Here is a 21,366-nt window from a genome sequence, read left to right on the forward strand (position 1 = left end):
CCCTCGTCCGTTCTCTCGACCGAGTGCAGCATGGCAAAAGCCGACTATGATGAAGTCGCGTCACCAGCGAGTGAATGCTAGCGGTTCAAGATATCGAGGATCAGACGCGATTGAGCGATTCATGGCTCGCTTCGCACTGCCCTTACCTGACCTAGGCAACGGTGCGATCGTGCGGCACGATCTGGAGTCCAACCCATGTCCAGACTCGGAAGAACTCGAGCCCGTTTCTGGATAGAACCCACTGGGCGCCTCGCAAGCATCTACCCGCCAGTGCAAAGTAGAAAACATTTCTGCATGGCCGATTGGCTGTCACCCGTGATGATCCCCGATCTATACCGAACAAAGGCAGGTCTATCATGCAAGCTAATGTGGCCCAAATTGCGGAGAAGAACCAGGGGTATCTGGGCAGCTAGCGAACGTGCCTATCTACCAATACCCGCGTTGATGCTTTTCGCTGGCCAAGAGGTATTTTGATTCGGCCTTGACGACGTCGACTCTTTGCACATATTTTTACACACACCATTATGGGCGATTTCAAGCCATTGGGAATCAGTAAACATTTGAACCTCGGCATACCGATGCGATGGACACATTTTCTGGCTGTCCCTGGCAGAGGCGGTGGGAAAAGAACGGCTATAGTCTTCGTCATGGGACTATATAGTCCTGGCTCCCTCCAGCTATGGCAGTCGACATGATATCAGTCATCTCCGCAGTTACTACAGCGTCCGAATGAGAAGGCAGCAAGCTATGGAACCCAAACTCGTTGTCGTGGCACTCCTCTATGCCTTTTCCCGGCTCTGCTACTCCCAAGGCTTGCCCACTGTCGACCTAGGTTACGAGATACATCGAGCTATCAGCTTGGATGTTCGTGCTCAATACCAACAGTCCAGCACTGTGTGCTGTGCTAACGCATTCCTAGGCGACCGGCCAATTCTACAACTTCAGCAACATCCGCTTCGCCCAACCTCCAGTTGGCGATCTTCGCTGGGCTGCTCCAGAACCCCCTACCGGTCGAAACCTGGTCGTCCAGAACGGCAGTATTGGTCGGATCTGTCCACAAGCCAACCCAACCTGGCTCACACTAGGTTTCGCCAACTTACCCAACGTCGTGGCTGGCAACGCGTCAGACTTCAACGTTTCCCTAGCAGAACAACAGCTTCAGGCCGCTCCTCCCGGCGCAGTTCCATTTGACAGCTTCCGCAATGGCAAATTGCCGCCACAAGATCCACGGACGACCGAAGACTGTCTCTTCTTGGACGTCGTGGTTCCCAAATCTATTTTCGACAAGGTCAATAACGGCACGCTGAAGCCGGGACAACAGCGTGGTGCCCCTGTCATGGCGTGGTATGTATACTACCAAGCTATTTTCCAATGTACAAGACAACAACATGGATTGTCTAGTACTAATGCGGCTCCAGGATCTACGGTGGCGGCTATACGATCGGCGAGAAGTCATCGGGCAACGACGTCCACGGCATGATGAAGACGGCGAGTCAGATGGACGGCCTGGTCTTTGTAGCCATGAACTATCGGCTCGGGGCCTTGGGGTTTTTGTCCGGACCGACCCTGCAAGCCGCTGGTGGTGTGTCCAATGCTGGCCTCCTCGATCAGCGTCTCGCGCTGGAATGGATCCAGAAGTACATTCACCTCTTTGGAGGCGACCCGGACCGTGTAACCATTACTGGAGAATCAGCTGGAGGTGAGTTGCCCCCCTGACCCTAGCTCTAGCACTCATGTCCGTGCCACATACTGTACATTGATTTTGATATAATGTTTAACCAATACATCATGGGCAGGTGGTTCGATCGAGTTCCAAATCACTGCGTACGGTGGACTCAAACCGGCGCCGTTCCAACGCGCTATGCCGCAGTCCCCGGGCTTCATACCTTCAACATCGACATTCCTCCAAGAGAACACCACGCAGACGTTTCTGAAGATGATCAACGCGAGCTCCATCGCCGAGGCGCGGAAAGTGTCCTCGGACGTGCTGATCAAGGCCAACGCGATGCAAATCGCCACGTCGAACTGGGGTACGTTCACATACGGGCCCGTGGTAGACGGGACCTTCGCGCCGGCGCTGCCGGGACTGCTGCTGAACGCGGGCTCGTCGGCGCCGAATATCAGCGTGTTCAACTCGCACTGCGGCAACGAGGGCGCACTATTCACGCCCCCGTACCTCAAGACCGAGGAGGACGTCGACGCCTGGTTTCAGATTAGCTACCCCGAGGCAGTCGACGAGGTGCGCGAGTACGTGCTGACCACGCTGTACCCGCCCGTGTACGATGACGCGACCAACGAGACACACCCGTACACGTCGCTGCTGGAGCGCGTGTACCTCATGATCAGCGAGTCGGCCTTTCTCTGCAACATCGACTACACGAACCGGGCGTACGGGCAGAGCACCAGCAACGGCAGTAGCAAGAGCTACACGTACGCGTTTGAAATCGGCCCGTCGTTCCACGGCTGCGACGCCGGCTACAACTTCTACACGGGCCAACCGACCAACGCCACCACGGGCATGTTCGCCTCCTACGCCCAGCAACTGCAGGACTACCAGGTGCGGTTCATCACGACGGGGGACCCCAACGGTCCAGGCCTCCCCGTCTGGCCCGCCGAGCGGGCCGGGAATGCCAGTGCGAAGCTCCTCACCCCCAAGGGGTGGAGCACCGTGCCAGACCCGACCAGGAACCACAGGTGCGAGTGGTGGCAGAAGGGGTTGGCGAGTTGATCCCTTTCCCCTCTGGAAAAAAAAAACCCAAAAAAAACAACAACAACGAAAAAACAAAAAGCGTTATGAGGGAAAAGTGATGGAACAAAAAAGTATATACAAGGGGGTTGAAGAGATATAGCGTGCGAGGGCGGTAGGGAGGAGGGTGCTGGAAGGATTCAAGTCGAAGAACAGACGACAGCGGACAGCAGACAGATTGTTCCGAGGGCATACCGATCCCAACAACCCAGATACACAACATACATACATACAGACCCTAGCTAGGTACGTATAGCTAGTACTCAGTGGGGTATAGGTATATCGACATGGATATCGTGGAACAAGTATGAATCAATGAATCAATTCCCGGCTTGACTTCCCCCCCTTCCTCCCTTCCTCGCTCCGCCTAGCCCGTTACTAAGACGAGACGACGCAAATCTAGAGAGATGGTAGGGTCAAGGAAAAAGGACAAAGGACTACCTACGTAGGTACTATCACACCATCATCATCATCCCTCCACTAAATCCGAGGCCATATCCAAAACTCCCCCCCCCAAAAACCGGTCCTGTTCCCAGAAACCAACGTAGTACCACAAAACCTTTTTTTCCTTTTCTAGAAAATCAGACAAACCCCGGGTCGGACATGCACGTAAGAAGTCAAGAAAACCCGAGCTCGACCCCAAGGCCCTCTCAAAGTCTTCCACGGCTTTCGGGAACCAAGAATCCGAGGACTCGAGAAACTCGAGAAACTCAAGGAGCCAAGATTTATTTAACAGCACGGCTTCGTCTGCCATGTCCAAGTGCCGACGCCATAAGTGGCCGGGTTGAACAGGGCGGCCGTGTAATTCATGACCTGGGAGACGTCAGACTTTGTCGTGTCCATGGTCATCTTGGCTCCGGGGAGGACGCAGTCCTGCCTGGCGGCGCAGTAGGTGAAGAACTGGGTGAAGCTGTCCGGGTTGCCCTGGCCGCCGACCGACTGCCGCAGGCCCTGGTCCTCGTTCTGGCCCGACGCGGCGCCCGAGAGGAAAAAGTAGGTGCTCCACACGCCGGGGACGCCCGTGTCGTAGGTCGTGACGGCGTGGAAGACGTTGTTGTCCTGGCCAAAGTGGCTGAAGAACCATTCGATCGAGACGCCGTACCGGCCCGTCGAGATGGTGTCCACCTGGTAGTATATCCCCTGCTGGGAGGCGCCGAGGATGTGCCCGTACGTCCACAGCGGCGCCAGCGTGTACCCTGGCAGGTTGCCCGCGGGGAATGCGAAGGGCGCAGTGTCGCTGTTGCGCGAACCGGCGCTCCACTGGTTCTGTGTCGCGGCGGTGACGCCCAAGGGGGTGTTTGTGAACCAAAAGTTGGCCGTAACCCACAATTTGGCCTGGATTTGGTCAAAGATGCGCCACTGGATCCCGTACTGGGACGAGAGGTCCAGAACGGTGGCGTGCGACGTGTCGGACCAGGTGTTGAAATACGTGTTGGTGCCGCCGGGGTAGTCGCGGTTTGTTTGCGAGTTTGCCGCGATCGGGCCCACGGGGAATGGAATGGGCCTTGCGAGGTACAGTTGTAGAGATTGAGGACTCGTGGTGCTCCCAACTGTCGTGGCAAGCCACCGGCCAGAATGGATCCCCGGTGTGTTGGTCATGTTGGTTGTGAGTTGGACCCCGTTGCTTACCCTCCCGAACAAGGTGCACAGGCCAGAACTGGCTGACCATGAAAAAGCAAAGCAGGGGGTACTCTGTCCTGCCGCTATGTCGCATTGATTTGCACAGCTGTTGTAGGTTGGCTGTGTCGTGGCTCCAAAGGGATTATTGCCCGGATTGGTATAATCGGCCTTGTACCGTGTTAGCACTCGATGAAGTGACTTGGGCCGGTCCTGGATGCACACTTACCGCGCATTCAATGTCGTAATAACGGCCTTGGACTGGGTTGACCGAGAGTTGCCCTCCTGAGGAACAGTTAGTTACTAATAAGGGACTAAGAATATGCATAGTCTCTACCTTCGTATCTCGACATGAGGTTATTGTTACAAATGGGATCCTGAGGATATGCGAGTGGGAAGCTGGTGGAAGAGGCTTGAGAAAGATCGATTGTCGAAGACGTAGAAACCGAGCTACTCGCTCGTGTCGAACTAGTTGTGGTCGACGCTCTCGATGTTCCCGCGCTCGATGAAGACGCGACGGCTGTGACAGACGTTGTTGCAGCCGAGCCACCACAGACGAAACTCGGGTCATCATAATCAGTCATTTGCGGATACCCAGCATATAGCATCCGGGCACTGTTGAAAGTAGCGTTGCCTCGAGTAGCGCAGGTCAGGGTCGAGTAAGGGAAACAGTTGTTGGTCGACCCTTGGCTCACTTCTGTCACCATGAACGTCACCCCAAGACAACTGTTCGCCCGAAGTGCATTGGCATACTGACACTGGTTGATGCAGTCAGTCAGATCGAACGTCAGAAGCGGTTGCGCCGTGGATCCTGTAAATGCTGTAGCGCATTCTATCTCGAAGTTGGCACTGTTGCCGAGGAAATTGTAGGAATAGCACGCAGGAGAATTTCCCGGACACGCTGACGCTGACTCGGTCGGGGCGGCCGAGCAAGTGGCAGGAACATACGACGTTGTAGATGCGGTGGTGGAGGACGATGCAGCAAGGGATGACGAGGGCGTGGAGGGCGTGGAGGGCGAGGATACTGGAGCCTGCGTTGTCGCACTCGTAGGCGTGAAGATTGGATCGTTGATCGAGGGATATCCTGCGTAAAGGAGACGAGCACTGTCGATATTCGGGTTGGACATCGTCCCAGTTATGCCAGACAGAAGAAGGCAGTTGGGTCCGCTCCCGCTCGATGAACCAAGATAGCTTACACCCACACATCCAAATGGCAGTGCCACGTTATAGTTTGTGCAGAAACCGACGCAGTTCTTGAGTGAAGTAGCCGTCGTCGAGTTGCCCGTCAGGATAGAACCCTGCAGTGCGGTTGCGCATTCGACCTCATAGCAGTAGCCATCGCTGTTAACATTTAGTGCTTGATGATTGTACGTGCATAGATTGGTCGTCGTGGGAGTTGCAGAGCAATAGGACACTGCAGTTGTGGATGCAAGAGTGACAGTGGTGCTTGCGCTGCTACTCGGCGAGGGAGCCACCGATGATGTGGTCGTAAGCGACACACTTGATCGTGAGGTTGACAGACTCGTCGTAGCCGGACTCGAAGTTCCGGGCTGCGAAGTTGATGGAGGACTGACACTTACAGAGATGGTTGATGAGGTGGGAGAACTTGAACCCGGTGAAGAGCTTGGAGGATTTACGCTGCTAGAAGGACTGAAAGAACTTCCTGGGGTGTTCGACGTGCTCGACGTGCTCAGCGTGCTGGACTGCTGTTGGCTGGTCGGTGTGGTGTTTGGTACGGACGAGCTGGCAGGGATAGAACTGAGGCTCGTCTGGCTCGTCTGTTCCGCTTGGCTGCTTGTTCCTGCAACAGCTGATGATGTAGAGGACTGAATGACATCCGGGGTAGTGGTGGTGCTTGGGAGATCCTCTTGCGTACTAGAAGTAGGTTGAACGGATACAGAAGTGGTCGGATTGTCCGATGGAGCTGACGACGAACTTGTGAAGGTGGACACACCAGTTGTCGTTATAGAGGTTGTCGAGATAACCGTCGACGGCTCGCTTGAACTTGTCGAGCTGCTGGAAACTCCCTCATCCGAAAAAACAATGTTGGGAGCATCGGGCTTGTTGACGACGATCGCAGCTTGTGAAAATGAATTGGCTCCCCTGCTCACAGTGCCAATGTCGAACTTGAGATGGCACGGATCCGTACTCGCAAGCTGAAATCTCCTTAGTCCACATAATAATCAGAGCAGGGCGAGAACTTACAATATCAAACTCGACCGCAACACACGGTCCCTGAGACCCAGGAGCAAACGAGGTGCATGCATCAATGCACTCGGCGATATCAGATGCTGCGATTGCATCGAGATCGAAGCCAGGAAGGTCGGTATCACACAAAATCAGATAATCATTGTTGACGCTGCCGTCAAATGGTGAGCGGTCAAAGCAGTTTGGTGTCCCGGTCGTTGTCGGGGCTGGATATGCTGATAGTGTTGTCGAAGAAGTCACCGGAGTCGAGGAAGACTCATGGCTTGATGATGAGCTGGGCACACCGCTCGACGAGGGAGATGAGGTCGAAGTGCCTGAAGTAGAAGAAGACGAATCTGAAGCAGAGGCGGTAGTCGACACTGAACCGACACTGCCAGATGTTGACGCTGAACTGGCTGTTGAGGACAGTGTCGATGTTGATATGGTCGAAGTGCCGTCTGAGCTTGTCTCAGACACGGCGGTGGTCGGAGTACTGTCTGCACTTGACTGGGGCACGGACGTGGTCGAAGAACTGATTGTGCTTGTCTGGGACACGACTGTAGTCGAAGAGGTAGTTGATGGACTTGAATTTTCCGTAGGGACAACACCGATTTGTACAATAAGACAGTCTTGTGGCGGTACTGCGTTGAAGACCACGACAAGAGTTGAGCCAGAGACGCAGAAGATTGCCTGTCCACCAACGAATGCGTCGTTTGTCCAGACAAGGACGTCATTCTCTATTATGGAGAACAACGTGAAGATCCGAGGCAACCTCTTCATGAGCGGTGTCTCGGGTGACGCCGCGAATGGCTGCGATGAAACACCACCCGATGTTGACACATAGTTGCTCCCACTTATCAATTGCCCAGAGGGTGAGATAGCGAACGAGGCGGCTTGCCCTATGTCACTTGTGACTGTTCCATTGGCCGTCAGATATTCGGGGAAGCCACCCAAGGATAATGTGAGATAGACTGGTTCACTGGGGGTAATCCTGGATTGCAATCAGTCTTGTCCGCGCCATAAACTGGAGCAGAACGTACGTCGGCGTCGCCGATGCGCTGCTCGTGGCGCTTGTGGTGCTTGTGGTGCTTGAGCTTCTTGAGCTGCTTGAGCTGCTTGAGCTCGTGTATGTCGCAGGACAATCGACGATCCCAATCGAGATGGTCGTGCCATAACCGGAGACAGGCAAGAAAAGACGCCACGCCACGGCGATGCCACACAGAACCCTCCAAGTCATCTCGTGCTTCTCCTTCCTTGCTGATCCTATAACTTACCTCAGATACAAATACTAGTGTCGCGCTGAAGACGAAAAGCATTGAAAAGCGTCGTGAAGAATTGTAGAGGCCCGGTGGTCCGTGTGAGACGGACAGCGCGACTGGAATGATCGACACGACCAGCTCGGAATGTCCAAAAAAGGCTTATTCGCGTCATATCATCTCCCTTCCCTTGCAAATGACTTTGCAGGTAGGCAGAACAACCCACCTCTCCCCTGGCTTGCTTACTGTGCTGAAGGCTGAACGACATCCTGAACCCGAGACGTTGGATCGAGAGCTGCACTCGTGCAATGAATCAAGAGGGGGCGCCAAGTTGGCAACTCACGGAGGTATATGGGCTCGGTGTCTTGCGGATTCATCTCGCTGGATCCGAAAAAGGAACATTAGTAGGGCCGTGCCTTTCTGTGTTACCGTTGGTGCAGTGGTGGAAATGAAGACAAGGCTGTACCATAGATGGAGGAGAGACCTTACGTCTAAAGCGGCAGTAGTTATATTCTGTGCTTGGACAAAACTTGCCGCTGCTTTTGATGCCGTGGCCTCACGTGCTATACCGCAACATTGACTATGCCGGTATATTCAGGAACCGCGAGAGGAACATGGCAGCAGTAAGAATGACTTGGTCAGTCCCTCATGAGGATCCAGGCATCAATCCTGATCGTCAACAACAAAAGGCGGAACTTCGCTTCGTCAAAAATCTTCGTTATTTCCAGAATTCGTCACGGGCAAGTGGTGGATACAGTTACATAAAGTCTTGAGTATCTGAACATGTCGGATAGCTCGAGTCATCTTTTGCTCCAGCTAAATACCAGGCTGCTGGTATCTTAAATAAACACAGATTTCTTCTTCAAATACTGGTCCAGGACCTAAACAACGGCCAATGCCGACAGCAACCTAAAAAGTCCCAAACATCGTCTCCCAGTAACATCGCGTGGCTGACATATTTTCGGCTCGTCACTCAACCATAATCACATGAGTATAGAATCTCGTCGACTTTGAATGTAATACCATCCCTCAATACAATCAAACAACCAAACGCCACGGGCCGGTGTTTTGTATCTTGTTGCGTGCCAACCATACACATAAAGTCCAGCCACCAGAATCCGAGTAGCATCTGCCAATACCATTGTTCGCTAAAAATCCAATAATTTCAAAAGAGATCCCAACACTCAAATGAAGACATGTCAAGAAAAGGTTCGCAAAACGGAAGCATTCAAGGGGATCCGGGGTTGCCGTCTTCAACCGTCACCCAGATCATTTCTCCAAGTGATCGCGCCGTCCTCGCCTGGCTTGGGCTTTCCATCTTCGTGAATAGGAGAGATTGTCATCGTCGAAGCATCTTCAGACGCCGACGTAGGCTCAGAAGAGTAGACCCACTTGACCGCTGCAGAGGTCGGTGGAGAAAGCACGGACGCTGTTCGTGGGCTGCTCCCGTGCGATGCCGATGGGATGATTCGGCTTAAACTAAGTCTCGGGCGGGATTTCCTGGCAGATCCGGTTCCGCCTAGGGCTCCAGATACAGGACCAGTGCCACTCACAATGCCAGAGCCCTCCAAGATGTCTGCCTCAGCTGCAGGAGAAAAGCCAAACGTCACAGACTCTGTTCGAGGAGTTGCGAAACCCGACATGCGCGAGGTCATCGTCATGGTCCTCCCAGGATCAGCAGGTGAGTGCAGAATCGGATGACGAGACGTTGAAGAGAAAGTCGAGTCCGCATGTGTGAATACACTGTTCGCTGGCGAATAGATTCCGTCTGCAGGACGCTGCTTGGGACGGTTTGAGGGAAACAACCAGGTGTGGAAATTCGACCGGCGTGTCATGGGGTCTTTCTGGTTAGGAGTGACCAGAGACGGGGAGACTGCAAAATCCTTCTCGGATTCCGAGAGAATCGGTCGTTGATACCGGTTGATCCCCCCCACGCCTTGAATGAGACGCCCGGGTCGCCGTCTCACTAGTCCACGGATCTCACCCTCTCCCAAGTCGGGAGTTACAGCATTTGGCCCCACGTCTCTCTTCATAGCTTCAACGAGCGTCCAGCTCGATCTGTAGATGCCGCCTGTCGTCTGTTCTCCGGGGATGCCATCCTGACGGCGGTTCAAGTAAGTGTATAGCCATAACGCATAGGTTCCAATTGCCCATAGCGCGAGCAGCAGTGACGTAATGAACAGAAAGAGGAACGAGAAGCCCCAGTTATGCCACCTCGAGTATCGGCAGGACGCATTGTCCAGAACATAGGAGAGCGGATAGGTTTCGTTATCGTACAACCAAAAGGTGAAGTCTGTCAGCTGTGAGACGGCATCCAATGCCCCAGGAGCTGGAGGGGACGACATCGAAAAGGTTGTCAGATATGTTGTTAACGTGGACAGAGCAACGGGCGAGTACGAGGTCGTGATGTTGAGCGTTGGAGCAGCAACCGTGTACTTATGCCCGTCAAGGGTAATGTTGCTTTCGGTGTGGTTGTCCGCGTTGAGGCCATACATGCTCACATACTGGACAACATGCCAGAATGTTGTGCAGTTGGTAGGAACGTATTCCCAATTGACTTTGCCGTGGCTCAAGTTATCACTGTCACGCCGGCGGCTGCGAGTCTTGCCCGAGTATGGACTATCGCTTTGCTTGTAGTTGCCGCTATTGCCGTCGTCGTCGTCGTCATCGTCATCGTCATCGTCATCGTCGTCATCAAGAAATCCTTGCTTAACACAAGTATCGCCCACCGTTACATACATCGGCCCAGACATTCCAAGTCGTTCCGCGTCGTTAATCGCAAATTGGACCACCTGAAAGTTTGTCCACTGGATGGACTCGTTGTCATAGTCGGTCATAACTGCGCTGATATCGCTGCTATAACCGGACATGGCCGTGATTAGACTTGAGAAGCTGAGGACGAACAGAGAGCTCAGTATGATCCAAACCATGATCAACCTTGCTCGCCAACCTCGGTTCGTCATCAAGTCAACGGCCAACCGCCCTGTCCTAATCAGGCTTGGAGGCACGAAAGCCAAGGATTCGAAAGTGTTGTAGGAGACGGGGGCTTCGCGCATAGCCAAGGCCAAATATCGAGACGAGACCTGGAAAGTAACCACGGCCAGGAGAGCCTGTCCTCCGCGCCCAACGACAATGTCCCACACGATATCGATGAATTTTGCTGTTGAGAACGCCATTTTCCCCCAGGAGACGGTGATATAGAAGAACCCCGAAGGATCCCAAAGGCTAACAGATGGTTTGTCATAGGGTGTGAACTGTCCATTAAAGTTGCAGTGGGTGAAGGCATTTGATACCCAGTAATCGGCCTCAAAGGCATACCATTTTGGAACTTTGGTGACGAGGGCGAAGAAGATGATTGGAAGAGAGAAGGCGACTAATACAATGATGTGTTTGAGGAAAGAGAGGAACTTTGGGCGCCATGGCTGTGAAGGTGCAGCATTGATGTGACAGTGGTTGTAGTTGTTGCCAATTGTCGCGCTTTCAGACCCGCTGGTTGACTGCTCTTGCTCGCGCACGACATTAGACTGACTCTTTTGTACGCTCCATCTCCTTAAGTTGCTCCAAGATCTGGGAGCCGTATAGTGCGCTCCATGAGAAATTTCGGGGGCACCATCCAAATGAGGTTGCGTCGGAGTGAACATGCTATCTCACAGACTGGTGTTCGCGTGGTCCGTCACGGCCCAGCTGTTGCGCCTTCATTCCTGGACATTCAGAGGTTAGAGGAGAAGGGTTCGCGGCCGGGGTTTATAGCAGATAGACAACTTCAGAGGCCGCACATTCGGGGTCGAGTGTAGTAAGTCGACGGGGAACAAGGCTGGAAGTGGTTTTTATGCGGAGGCGAAGGAAAATAAGACGTGATCAGACCAGTGGAAGACCACGGAGACTCTTAACCCCAAAGCGATGTTCAATAATCACTCCGAGCAATCATATGCAGGGGCTTGCCGGGGTTGAAAATCCGGTGCTGAAGACCCGGAGGGGGTATGGAAGAGTTCCTGTACAGAAATTGAGTGACAAAGTACGAACAGTATCGAGGCAAAGTGAAAAGAATTCTGTAAGCCGGGGTCGGAGCATACGAAGCTCCAACCAGAAGAGGCAGTTGGACAGCAGCCGAAGTGAGAGAGTCTCCTAAGACGGTTAGAAATGTTTATCACCAGGAAACATCATTTGCCAGCAAAGAAGCAGGTCTTGCCTGACTGCGTCGCAATCCGGGCATTTGCCGGTAAGATATTTTTGACCCCCTCGTGGTTGTGGTAGGCCAAATGCTTCCCTAGCCCTATGGCCCGCATCATCCACGGACATGGAGGTCGAATAATGAGTCTGGATTGCCCTGGATTGTGGTGATCCAAGTCCGAAGGGTTCTGGACCTGCAACATGATTGAGTATTAAGGCCGTTGGAGACGGAGGGGAAACTGCGGTGCACGATATAGAAAAGACATGGAGAGGAGCGTGAGAGGAGCGCAGGATGGTTGGTTGTGTTTGTTGCTTGTCGCAACATCCAACCCTGTAATGGGCGAATACGGCATCGGCGTTTACGTTTGACCGGCGCTGTGGTTATTTCTCCCACCTCTACAGGGTCAATATCAAATTCAATCAGTCTTGAACACCTGTTGAGCATACGAAGACATTGACACTTCGAGCTTGATCAGGCAGCCAACATCCCACAGCAAGTAGCAAGCAAGTATCATGCTATCCTGGTGCACTCGACCATCTACCGGGTTACTCTGGCCTGTTTGCCATGCAAGTCATGCTGATGCTGATGCTGGTTCTCATGCTGATGCTCGAGTCCATGGCCAGATTCCTTTGCACTTCCAGGCGCCGCGCTATGGGGGTCGTCGAAACATACAATCGCAATCAAACTAAATCACATGCTGAAGTCAGATCATAACGTCTTTTCCCATGGACATCACACCAGATGCAGGTCTTCAACCCGTCTCTGGCTGTGTGTCTTCCTCGGCTTCGGCTTCTTCTTCCAGCTCTCGTTCCAGCTCGCGTGCTAGTTCATCGTCGGAATCTTCTTCTTCCTCTTCTTCACGTTGCTGTGCCTCTTCGACCTCTCGTTGTTCCCGACTGATTTGTTCCGCAGATGTAACTTCTGGGTCGACTTCGCTATCGACATTAGCGACCCTCCTAAGAGCGCTTCCCATACCGTTCTTCTTGGCTGGTGATGATGCGTCCATCTCGCTGGCCGACGGTTCGATAGCTCCATCTTCACCTCTTCTTCTCTTGGCTCCGCGTCGCTCCCGGAAGCTCAAGGAGGAGCTGACTGAATCCGTATCACTCTCGCTCTCGGCGTCGCTACCCATGAACTCTTTCAGCTCTGCTTCGATGTCCGCCCACTCGTCTTGATTGATGGTAATCGGACTGCCATCATCAACAAAGTCCTCGAATGTTTCAGCAGAAGCGTTCTCATCTCTAATGGTATCCAACTTCAGCCTCTTACGTGCGGGTTGGTCATCTTCGGTATCCAATCCAGTCGTCTCGCCTTCAGATGAACTGAGAAGGAGGTCGTTGGGAGGAGCGCCTGACTTTTCGAAGTTATCGCCGAGCTCACTGGACGTCTCTTGCTTCTGCCTCCCAACGCCTTCGAGTAGGTATGGTCTCTCGTCCAACCTGCGCCATCGTTGCATGGATTCAATCAGCCAAGCCGTACTCACGACCTTGATTCCGCGTTTCACCGCTTGTTTGACCTTTGCAGTACCAGGCCGCGCCGCAATGACATGGGTGACGTCTCTAGTGACCTTGTCCGTGATAGTCGCGCCAAAGGTCTTGGCCCAAGTACTGATATCGGCATTTTGAATGTCGGTGCCCAACGGCAACACGCCACTAAACACAATCCTGACTCCCGATAAAACCCTCAGCTTCATGGCGGGCATGACCCTCTTGATATCAGGCACAAACATCAAATCCACAGACTGCCTGTCGCCCTCTTCTTGAGAAGGCAACGGCGCCTTACGTTTGCCGGTCAATTCAGCAACCCGACCGCCCTTGCCGCCCATCCGCTTTCGGTCGTACTCAGCGAAGAACGCGTTATGCACAGCCGTCAGCGTCGCTTCGAGGTGAATCAGCTCTTCATCATCGTTCTTCAAGATGCTGTGGCGTGCTTTGTGTTTTGCTGAAACCGCAGAGTTTGAATCAGAGGAATCAGAAGAGTCGCTCGAGTCAGATTCCGTGGATTGTGACGCGACCACCTCGCCATTATTAGCAGCCGCTTCAGCTTCATCTTTCTCGTCTTGCTGGAGTTGCATCTTGAGAAGAGGTTTGCCTTCTAATTGTAGCGCAATAATTTCCTCTTGGCCTTTCGTCTGCAGCTCTCGTACTGCTGGGTCGTCCCCGCCACTCATGGCCATGAGTTGCTCGAGGGCTGAGGTGCCATTTTGTATGGTCGATGTCCCGTCCTCGGCAAGGCCATTAGATTCCTGTTCACCATTCTCCCCATTTTCAATGCTTTTTTCTGTGAGCTCGCTAGGCTCCGGGATGGGTGTGGTTTGGATTTCCTGTTTTTTGGGTAAGAAACTTGAGTTGATGTCACCAATGCCAACAAAAAAATCAAAGGGAGTGACACGGATCAAGTTGGCACTCCATTTCCAAACATCACCGCGGTCGTCAATGATGACCACCATTTTGGTATCCACGGGGAACAGCCTCTCCAAGTTCTTGGCGATCATACTTCCACTTTCATCGCGGCTGAGGATGCGATCGCCAAAATACTTGCGATCCGGATCCACGATATTGGCAATCTGCTGGGCATACTGGCGTGTTCCCATGGTGTAGATGTGAAGTTCGTAGAGTTGTGAGATATGATCCAGGAATTCCGCCAACCCAGGTCGCAGCTTGATGTAATACCAACAACCTCTCATACCGGGACCATCGTCGATCAGTTGAAAAGCGCGGACGTCTTTAACGGCTTCGTAATTTGGGTTGTCCTTGTCCTTTTGCCATTCCGCTATCGTGGGGTCTACGGCGGCATGAATGATTGTTTGGTCGAGGTCGACCACCAAGGAGAGTTTGCGCGATGAGAGTAGACGACGCTTTGCTTCTTCGTCTATCCGGCTTGCTTCTTCCTTACTGATGGTGAGATGAGGTGTATCATGAGCCATGCGAATAGGAGCGCGGTCTGCATCGGTGGTGTCGCTTCCTGCTTGTACACTTGACCATCATTAGCACATTCGTGTTTCGGCTCAACGACGGTGGGGGACTTACGTTGTCATATCTTTTCCACAGTTGGTGCACATACCAAGGAACTGCACTGTGTGCGGACACTCCTCTTCGACTTCGCATATGTCGACACTGCGTAACAGTAAGCAAGCGGACCAAGTATGTCTTCCGGGCGCACTCACGGATGAGTTAAGACGTCCCCTTCCCACACCCTCCATGCCGTGATTGTACCTTCGAGAGTGCTAGGGAAGTGGGTCACAAACTTCCGGTTCACCTCTTTTTCTTCCTCATCATAACGGCTGCCTTCTTTTACTTTGGTGGTGTAGGAATAGAGAAATAGGTCATCGTTGAGGGCGACGGTCTCGCCTACCCGCTTCTCGACTTTTGTGATTGTGAGGGGGTAGTGAAGACTCTTTGGTAGTCGTAATAGCATCCCGAGCGCGATACAATCGATTGTGACATTGATCGGAGCATGTAGATGACTTTGTTGTCAAGATCGAGAGGCGAATAAGCGAGGCCTGTGGGGACCTTCTTTGAAAACTGCAGCGATCGTGGGAGTGGCTCGAAGTGAAGAGGGTTTTGTTTTGACGGTTACGTAGGATGTAGGCTGGTGACAATATTCGGAGGACAGTGAATATACGAGTATAGGCACCCTTGCAGCGACAAAGGGTAAAATATGCAGAGGTGTAGGCACGGACTCTGTTGGTTGCGTAGTGGGAACCTGTGCGCAGGTGAATACCTGAAGGTGCCAATGCGAAGAAGCACACACAGGATGTGGTGCAAGTGGCCCAAGAACGGCAAAGTCTCGATCTTCGCGCGAATTGGAGGTTTGGAGATGGAGAAATGAGAATGGGGGGCTGTATCTAAGCAGTTTCTGGTGCTGGATGTTGCGAGGGATCAATGGATGGGTTCGACAAGCTCCAACAACAGCTCGATGGCGGCTTCGTTTACTGTAACCAACGGGCAGGGAATTCCACTGTCCGGGCCGGAAAGCTGTCTTTTATAACACGCACTCCACGCTAGCTACTGCCAATCAGCCCTCAGCAATGCGAGAAGCCGCTCGGCTTGAGCCCCGCTATATGCCGTCAGGGGACAAAGCCCAGAAAAGATGATCATCCGATGGTCACGAGCCCTCCACTCTCCAAAGCTCCGAGTACATCACCAGATGTTAAAGGGTTCACGGATCTTGAGAAATCCATTGACTACTTGTGCTTGTGCTTGTGCTTTGTATGGGTTGGGTATATGAGACCTGTTTTGATAAAAGCGCCACTACCTACATGTTAGAGGCATGGCTGGACGACTGGTGCTTGATGTACACAATTAACTTGTTCGGTGTGAGAAGACAAAACCGTGCATCCCCATCCCACTGTCGCGTAGATACCAAGGGTATTTCTCTAGTCCACTTCCCTCAAAGTTCCAGCGGCATTTTGGCATACTTTCCCGTTCTCAAAAAGAAGACCTTTACTTGCTTTGGGCCAAAGCAACTGCATCGTTGCCCAAGTCATACACGCTGTACCATCTCCTCAAGAAGCTGTGAAAGAATATTAGCAAGTACTTTTGATGACTGGGAAGAATTCTCAGTGGAACATGAACATACCTGTCACCAAGAATAGCAAGAGGGCCGGTGGGGGCTGGGAAGTCCATGCCCATGAAGCTACTGATGCAAGAACCCTGGACCTCGAGGATATAGTCATGGGCTGTGATAGAGAAGTTGTAACCGCTAAGAGTAAAGGTGATGTCGGGAAGCGAGTCACGCTTGTCGCATTCGACGGTGTATTGACCATTGAAGCCCTTCTTCGCACCGATCTCCTTGTTGAGCAACTCTGCGAGAGTACTCGGGAGAGCGATCAGCGAGGTGCCGGTATCAAGAATGACACCAGTGTTGTCAAGGTCTGCCGAATCCTTGCCCAATGTGATCGAGTCAAGGTTGACCTCCCAGTAGGCCTTCCGCCGAAGTGGGATCTTAATCATCTTGCCGGTGTAATGGTTGCTGTCGATGCCGCCGAAAGTCGCCTCAGACTCGGTGCCGTCCTCAGTGCTGCCTAGGTAGAATGCAAAGACGGGTTCATCGAGGAGGCCTTGATCGACCATATTGTAGAATGGGGGTGGAATGTGGTTGACCGAGATGGTGTCGTATCCCAGACCCAAAATACCATCGAATCGGCCAAACGCAAAGGCCAGACCAGGTTCGCTGGTCACCTCTCCAAACAACTGATCCTTGATCTTGAGATCACCAATGCGCAGGATGTCCTGGGAAATGAAGCCAGCCACTTCTCCCGAACCATAACGAATTGCAAAATCAGATCCATTCTTCTTGTAGGTGGAGGAGGCTGTGGCATCGTATTTCTGATGGAGATAGCAGGCGATTGAACCACACTGGGTGCTGGGGACCCAGAGGTTCGAGCTCCCAGTGTCAAGGACGACCTTGAATTCCTGAGGCGGTGTACCAATAGCGACGGTACTGAAGTCTAGAGAGTATTAGACAGTTGTAAATGCAGGAATAACAGCGTCCCTTACATTGCGCATTCAGGAAGTTCTCAACTGGAACATCATGGGGGGCATTAGGATGGATTGAGGTGTCGCTGAAGATGTCCTCGCTGGCGCCACCAATCGGCTTCTGGGTGTATTTGTGGCGGAGTGCACGCATATGGTCGCCAATATTAGCGGCGCTCTGTAATGAATGTTAGAGACAAAGGGCGACGAGAGAGCTCTGGATCTAACTCACCAACTGCTCCGACAATGGCACCTTCTGAAGCTTCATACGATGCATGCCCGCCTCGGCGGCACCGAGCAGCGCAGCTGCTGCGATGACAAGACTGTTCTTCATCGTCACAACTACCAATTGCTAATAAAGGAAAGGAAGGAAGGAAGGAAGACAATGGATGGATGATGGGTACAGCGATGATAAGGAAGAGAGTAGGAAAGCAAGTGGTTCGGTTGGGATGGGGATGGCTGGTCCCGTGAGTCGAAAGCTGTCAGACTCCAAGAGTCCCTGTGGTGCCTGTGAATGGGCCATGATGACGCTCACTGCGCCCCCCATTTCACCAGGCACCAGGGAAACTTGCGACCCCAGCTAAAACATGCTCCACTCATTGTTGCTCCGCGACAGCCGTCCAGTCACATGGGCAGGTGCAAACACGGCAAACAACGCAAAACTGTACGGAGCGAGGACTATTGTAAGAAACGCCTCGGTTTGCATGTTATTGACAGATATGTATGTATACTCGCGGCCCTGACTTCGCCCTGAACATCAGGCCTCACTCTCATCATCGGTGCTCGAGTCGCTCTGGCTACTGCTATCTGCATCGCTGCCACTGCTGGAAGTCTCATCTTCATGCTCAACCCCATTTGATACGCCGGTCGTCTTGTCCCTCTTTCCCCCACTGACAAGATCGCTGTCGCTGTCGGTATCACTAGAGCTCGAGCTCGAGCTAGAACTCGAGTCAGATTCGGAGTCGGAGCTAGAGCTGGAGCTAGCATAGTTGACAACCGTGGTCCTGTTCTTCCTCTTCTTCACCTTTTGTTCAGTCTTGTTGGTGAAGACTAAGGCGTTAGTGTCGAGGCCGAGCGCCCATAGCAACATCATTGGACGTGGCTGGTTCTGAATCCAGGATTCGTATGTCGGATTTGTGGCGACATCCCCGGTAGCAGCAGCAATCGACGACGCCGAGCTTGCCAAATCGTCCTTGAACCGGTGAAGATACCCTGCATCCACTTCTTCACCTGCAATGCCGCCTTTCTTATCGTTACCGCTTCGAGTATCTTTCCCCTTCTCCAATAACGACATACACTGTGCTTTCAATCTGTCGCGAGCCCCGGCACCCTGTAATCCATAGATATATCTCGCGAGAGCAAGATTGTATTCTCGGGGAATATCATCTTCCGAGAAGATGTGTTTCAGTATCCACGTCTCTCGGTTCTTGTTGAACTTCCATTTCGATCTTGCCGTGTGATATTGATTGAGGTATTCCAGCGCAGTATTGGACTTAGGTTCAAGTGGCTGAACAGTTTTTGATGAAGCTTTTTTCGACTTCTTCGCCTTTACTGAAGTTTTTTGTGCCTTGGAGTCATCCGGGAGAGGTGATTGGGTTCTTATCGATGAAGAAGCTTTGGCGTCGGCAGAAAATGACACCCGTTTCTTTACTTTCCTGTCTGGTTGCTCCTCTCTGGCTTTGACAGACTCAGAGTGTGGTGGATCCGAATTGTTGGCTGACGACTCGACGGCGTCTTTAGATTTTGAAATGGTCTTTTGCTTCTTCCTCGGAGGTTCTAATGAAGACCTTTCATCACTCTTCAATGAGCGCTGACCATCTTGGTGAGCTGGTGGAACGACACCGTTGCTAGTCGGGGCACCCGAATCCTCATTTGCATATTTCAGTTTCAGTCCGAGTCTCTTCCAAGCTGGAATTCCAGGCCGAGACATGATACTTCGTTGAGGAGAGGCAGTCAGAGCCTGTCCGAAGTTTATTCAGCCGGAATGTTCATCAGTGCCCTGATTCAGGCCATGTAGAGTGGGCGTCGACTTGCCTGTGGAAGCTGAAGGTTCACATTGGAGACCCAATAAATGAATTTTATTGCGTGGAAGACTTTCTATCTGTGCCACAAGTGGCGGTGCAAAGTTTTTTGTGGGGGCGATTGTGGTGGCTAGTGAAAGGTCAGCTCGTAGTAGGCACCGCGACACTTGCGCGTTTGGAAACTCCTCTGGACAAGGCCTCAAGTTGCGAACATTATCTGTGGTCAAGAGTTCAACATAAGTCCTCACCACCTCGCTCCTTTCAATCGAGCTCCATTTCTTGGTCGACACTTTCAGCTGTGTTTTACTACATCATTGGTGAATCGTACCTCGGTCAAAGGAGGTCAAGATGTCAGGTCTGTACACATTTGACGTGGTTCTTGTAGCTGCGTCGGACACACCGAGCTGACACTCTTGTCGACAGGCTCCGCGGGTTATGATCGACATATCACCATCTTCTCGGATCAAGGGCGATTATATCAAGTCGGTACGTTCCCGCACAGATCTGGACTATTGAGATCCGAATTGCGACGCATCTTCCCTGCAAGAAATAGACAAACTTCCGACATCCAATTCCCATTCGCACTAAATGAAATCAATTTCGATCATACTTACATTTACACTCAGAATATGCCTTCAAGGCAATCACTGCAGCCAATATCACATCAGTAGGAGTCAGGGGGAAGACATGCGCCGTTGTGCTATCACAAAAGAAGGTCCCGGTACGGAACAATCTTGTCAAGTTGCGAGTCTCAGTCTATTCTAGCTGCTTACTGCGAGCGCAGGACAAATTGATTGATCCCTCTTCGGTCTCCCATGTCTTCAAGATCTCCCCCTCAGTCGGATGCGTCATGACCGGCTCAATAGCTGATGCCCGAGCCTCAGTCGATCGAGCACGTGGTGAAGCTGCAGAATTCAGATACAGAAATGGATATGAAATGCCATGTGATGTGCTGGCAAAACGATTGGCAAACATCAACCAAGTCTATACTCAACGGGTGCGTTGCAATACACATGGAACGGCGGTTTAACGGGCCCTGCTGATTGTTTATTACAGGCATACATGAGACCATTGGGCGTAGCGACGACATTAGTCTCGGTCGACGATGAATATGGCCCCCAACTGTACAAATGTGACCCAGCAGGCTATTATGTCGGGTACAAAGCCACGGCGTCTGGACCCAAGCAACAGGAGGCACTCAACCATCTCGAGAAGAAGCTGAAGAACAAGGACTATGCTCCAGGCAGCTGGGAAGAAGTGGTTGAGCTAGGCATCAGCACTCTCAGCACCGTGTTGAGCGTTGACTTCAAGAAGGGCGAATTAGAGATTGGCATCGTCGGTGGGCCGAAGGCTGACGGGACCGAGGGCACGGATAATGAGTTTAGGACGTTAACAGAAGACGAAGTCGAGGAACGTCTCCAGGCTATTGCGGAGCGAGACTGAGCAAGTCCCTTTTCTCTACCGAACCAGAGGGCAGAGTATAGGTCAAGATTGGGGACGGAGAAATGACGACGATGTCGGCAACCACGCTGGACAGGGATCCGATGGGTTCAGCTTGTCCGCACAAAACATTAGACTATGGAGAGAATCTGGGGACTATTGGTCGGATCAGGTTCAGCGGTCTCTAGAGGCTGAGATGAGATGATGCGTGTGGCACGTCATGTTGGCGTAGGGGACTTGTCGAGTCCTTTACTCCCAAAGAACGGTCAACGGAGCCATACTCGTGGAAGGGATCCACCAAGATTCGGCTCTGGTTGACTGCCACTAGAGTGTCAGGCGACTTTTCAGGTCTCTAGGTCAGCGAACTTTGTCCCAGCCTCATAGCCGCGTCTATGCGTTGGACCTGAGATGGCAATTAACACTGCCCGTCTCAGAGAGTTGTGGCGTTTTT

General features: G+C 52.4%; 7 protein-coding genes across 7 annotated transcripts; 2 read left to right on the top strand and 5 right to left on the bottom strand.

Annotated features, from left to right (window-relative positions):
* Positions 1-747: 747 nt before the first annotated feature.
* Positions 748-2,728, top strand: AYO21_06121 (hypothetical protein; the record flags this gene model as incomplete). Its single annotated transcript, XM_022656085.1, has 4 exons — positions 748-864; positions 920-1,344; positions 1,419-1,699; positions 1,797-2,728. The coding sequence occupies 4 exons, from the start codon at positions 748-750 to the stop codon at positions 2,726-2,728; spliced, it is 1,755 nt and encodes a 584-aa protein (XP_022511605.1).
* A 747-nt stretch (positions 2,729-3,475) lies between these two features.
* AYO21_06122 (hypothetical protein) lies at positions 3,476-7,787 on the bottom strand (the record flags this gene model as incomplete). The annotated part of the gene is made up of 5 exons (XM_022656086.1): positions 3,476-4,534; positions 4,593-4,648; positions 4,701-6,519; positions 6,569-7,541; positions 7,591-7,787. 5 exons carry the CDS (start codon positions 7,785-7,787, stop codon positions 3,476-3,478), a joined length of 4,104 nt encoding a protein of 1,367 aa, XP_022511606.1.
* Positions 7,788-9,059: 1,272 nt separating this feature from the next.
* Positions 9,060-11,447, bottom strand: AYO21_06123 (hypothetical protein; the record flags this gene model as incomplete). Its single annotated transcript, XM_022656087.1, has 1 exon — positions 9,060-11,447. One exon carries the CDS (start codon positions 11,445-11,447, stop codon positions 9,060-9,062), a length of 2,388 nt encoding a protein of 795 aa, XP_022511607.1.
* A 1,281-nt stretch (positions 11,448-12,728) lies between these two features.
* Positions 12,729-15,394, bottom strand: AYO21_06124 (hypothetical protein; the record flags this gene model as incomplete). The annotated part of the gene is made up of 3 exons (XM_022656088.1): positions 12,729-14,952; positions 15,007-15,093; positions 15,144-15,394. The coding sequence occupies 3 exons, from the start codon at positions 15,392-15,394 to the stop codon at positions 12,729-12,731; spliced, it is 2,562 nt and encodes an 853-aa protein (XP_022511608.1).
* A 1,028-nt stretch (positions 15,395-16,422) lies between these two features.
* AYO21_06125 (hypothetical protein) lies at positions 16,423-17,788 on the bottom strand (the record flags this gene model as incomplete). The annotated part of the gene is made up of 4 exons (XM_022656089.1): positions 16,423-16,492; positions 16,559-17,429; positions 17,479-17,632; positions 17,687-17,788. The coding sequence occupies 4 exons, from the start codon at positions 17,786-17,788 to the stop codon at positions 16,423-16,425; spliced, it is 1,197 nt and encodes a 398-aa protein (XP_022511609.1).
* Positions 17,789-18,211: 423 nt separating this feature from the next.
* On the bottom strand, positions 18,212-19,384 carry AYO21_06126 (hypothetical protein; the record flags this gene model as incomplete). The annotated part of the gene is made up of 1 exon (XM_022656090.1): positions 18,212-19,384. The coding sequence occupies one exon, from the start codon at positions 19,382-19,384 to the stop codon at positions 18,212-18,214; it is 1,173 nt and encodes a 390-aa protein (XP_022511610.1).
* A 439-nt stretch (positions 19,385-19,823) lies between these two features.
* AYO21_06127 (hypothetical protein) lies at positions 19,824-20,918 on the top strand (the record flags this gene model as incomplete). Its single annotated transcript, XM_022656091.1, has 5 exons — positions 19,824-19,830; positions 19,899-19,961; positions 20,102-20,196; positions 20,260-20,472; positions 20,532-20,918. 5 exons carry the CDS (start codon positions 19,824-19,826, stop codon positions 20,916-20,918), a joined length of 765 nt encoding a protein of 254 aa, XP_022511611.1.
* Between the last annotated feature and the right edge of the window lie 448 nt (positions 20,919-21,366).

Source organism: Fonsecaea monophora (genome assembly GCF_001642475.1).
Source record: "Fonsecaea monophora strain CBS 269.37 chromosome Unknown Scaff41, whole genome shotgun sequence".
Lineage (NCBI taxonomy): Eukaryota > Fungi > Ascomycota > Eurotiomycetes > Chaetothyriales > Herpotrichiellaceae > Fonsecaea > Fonsecaea monophora.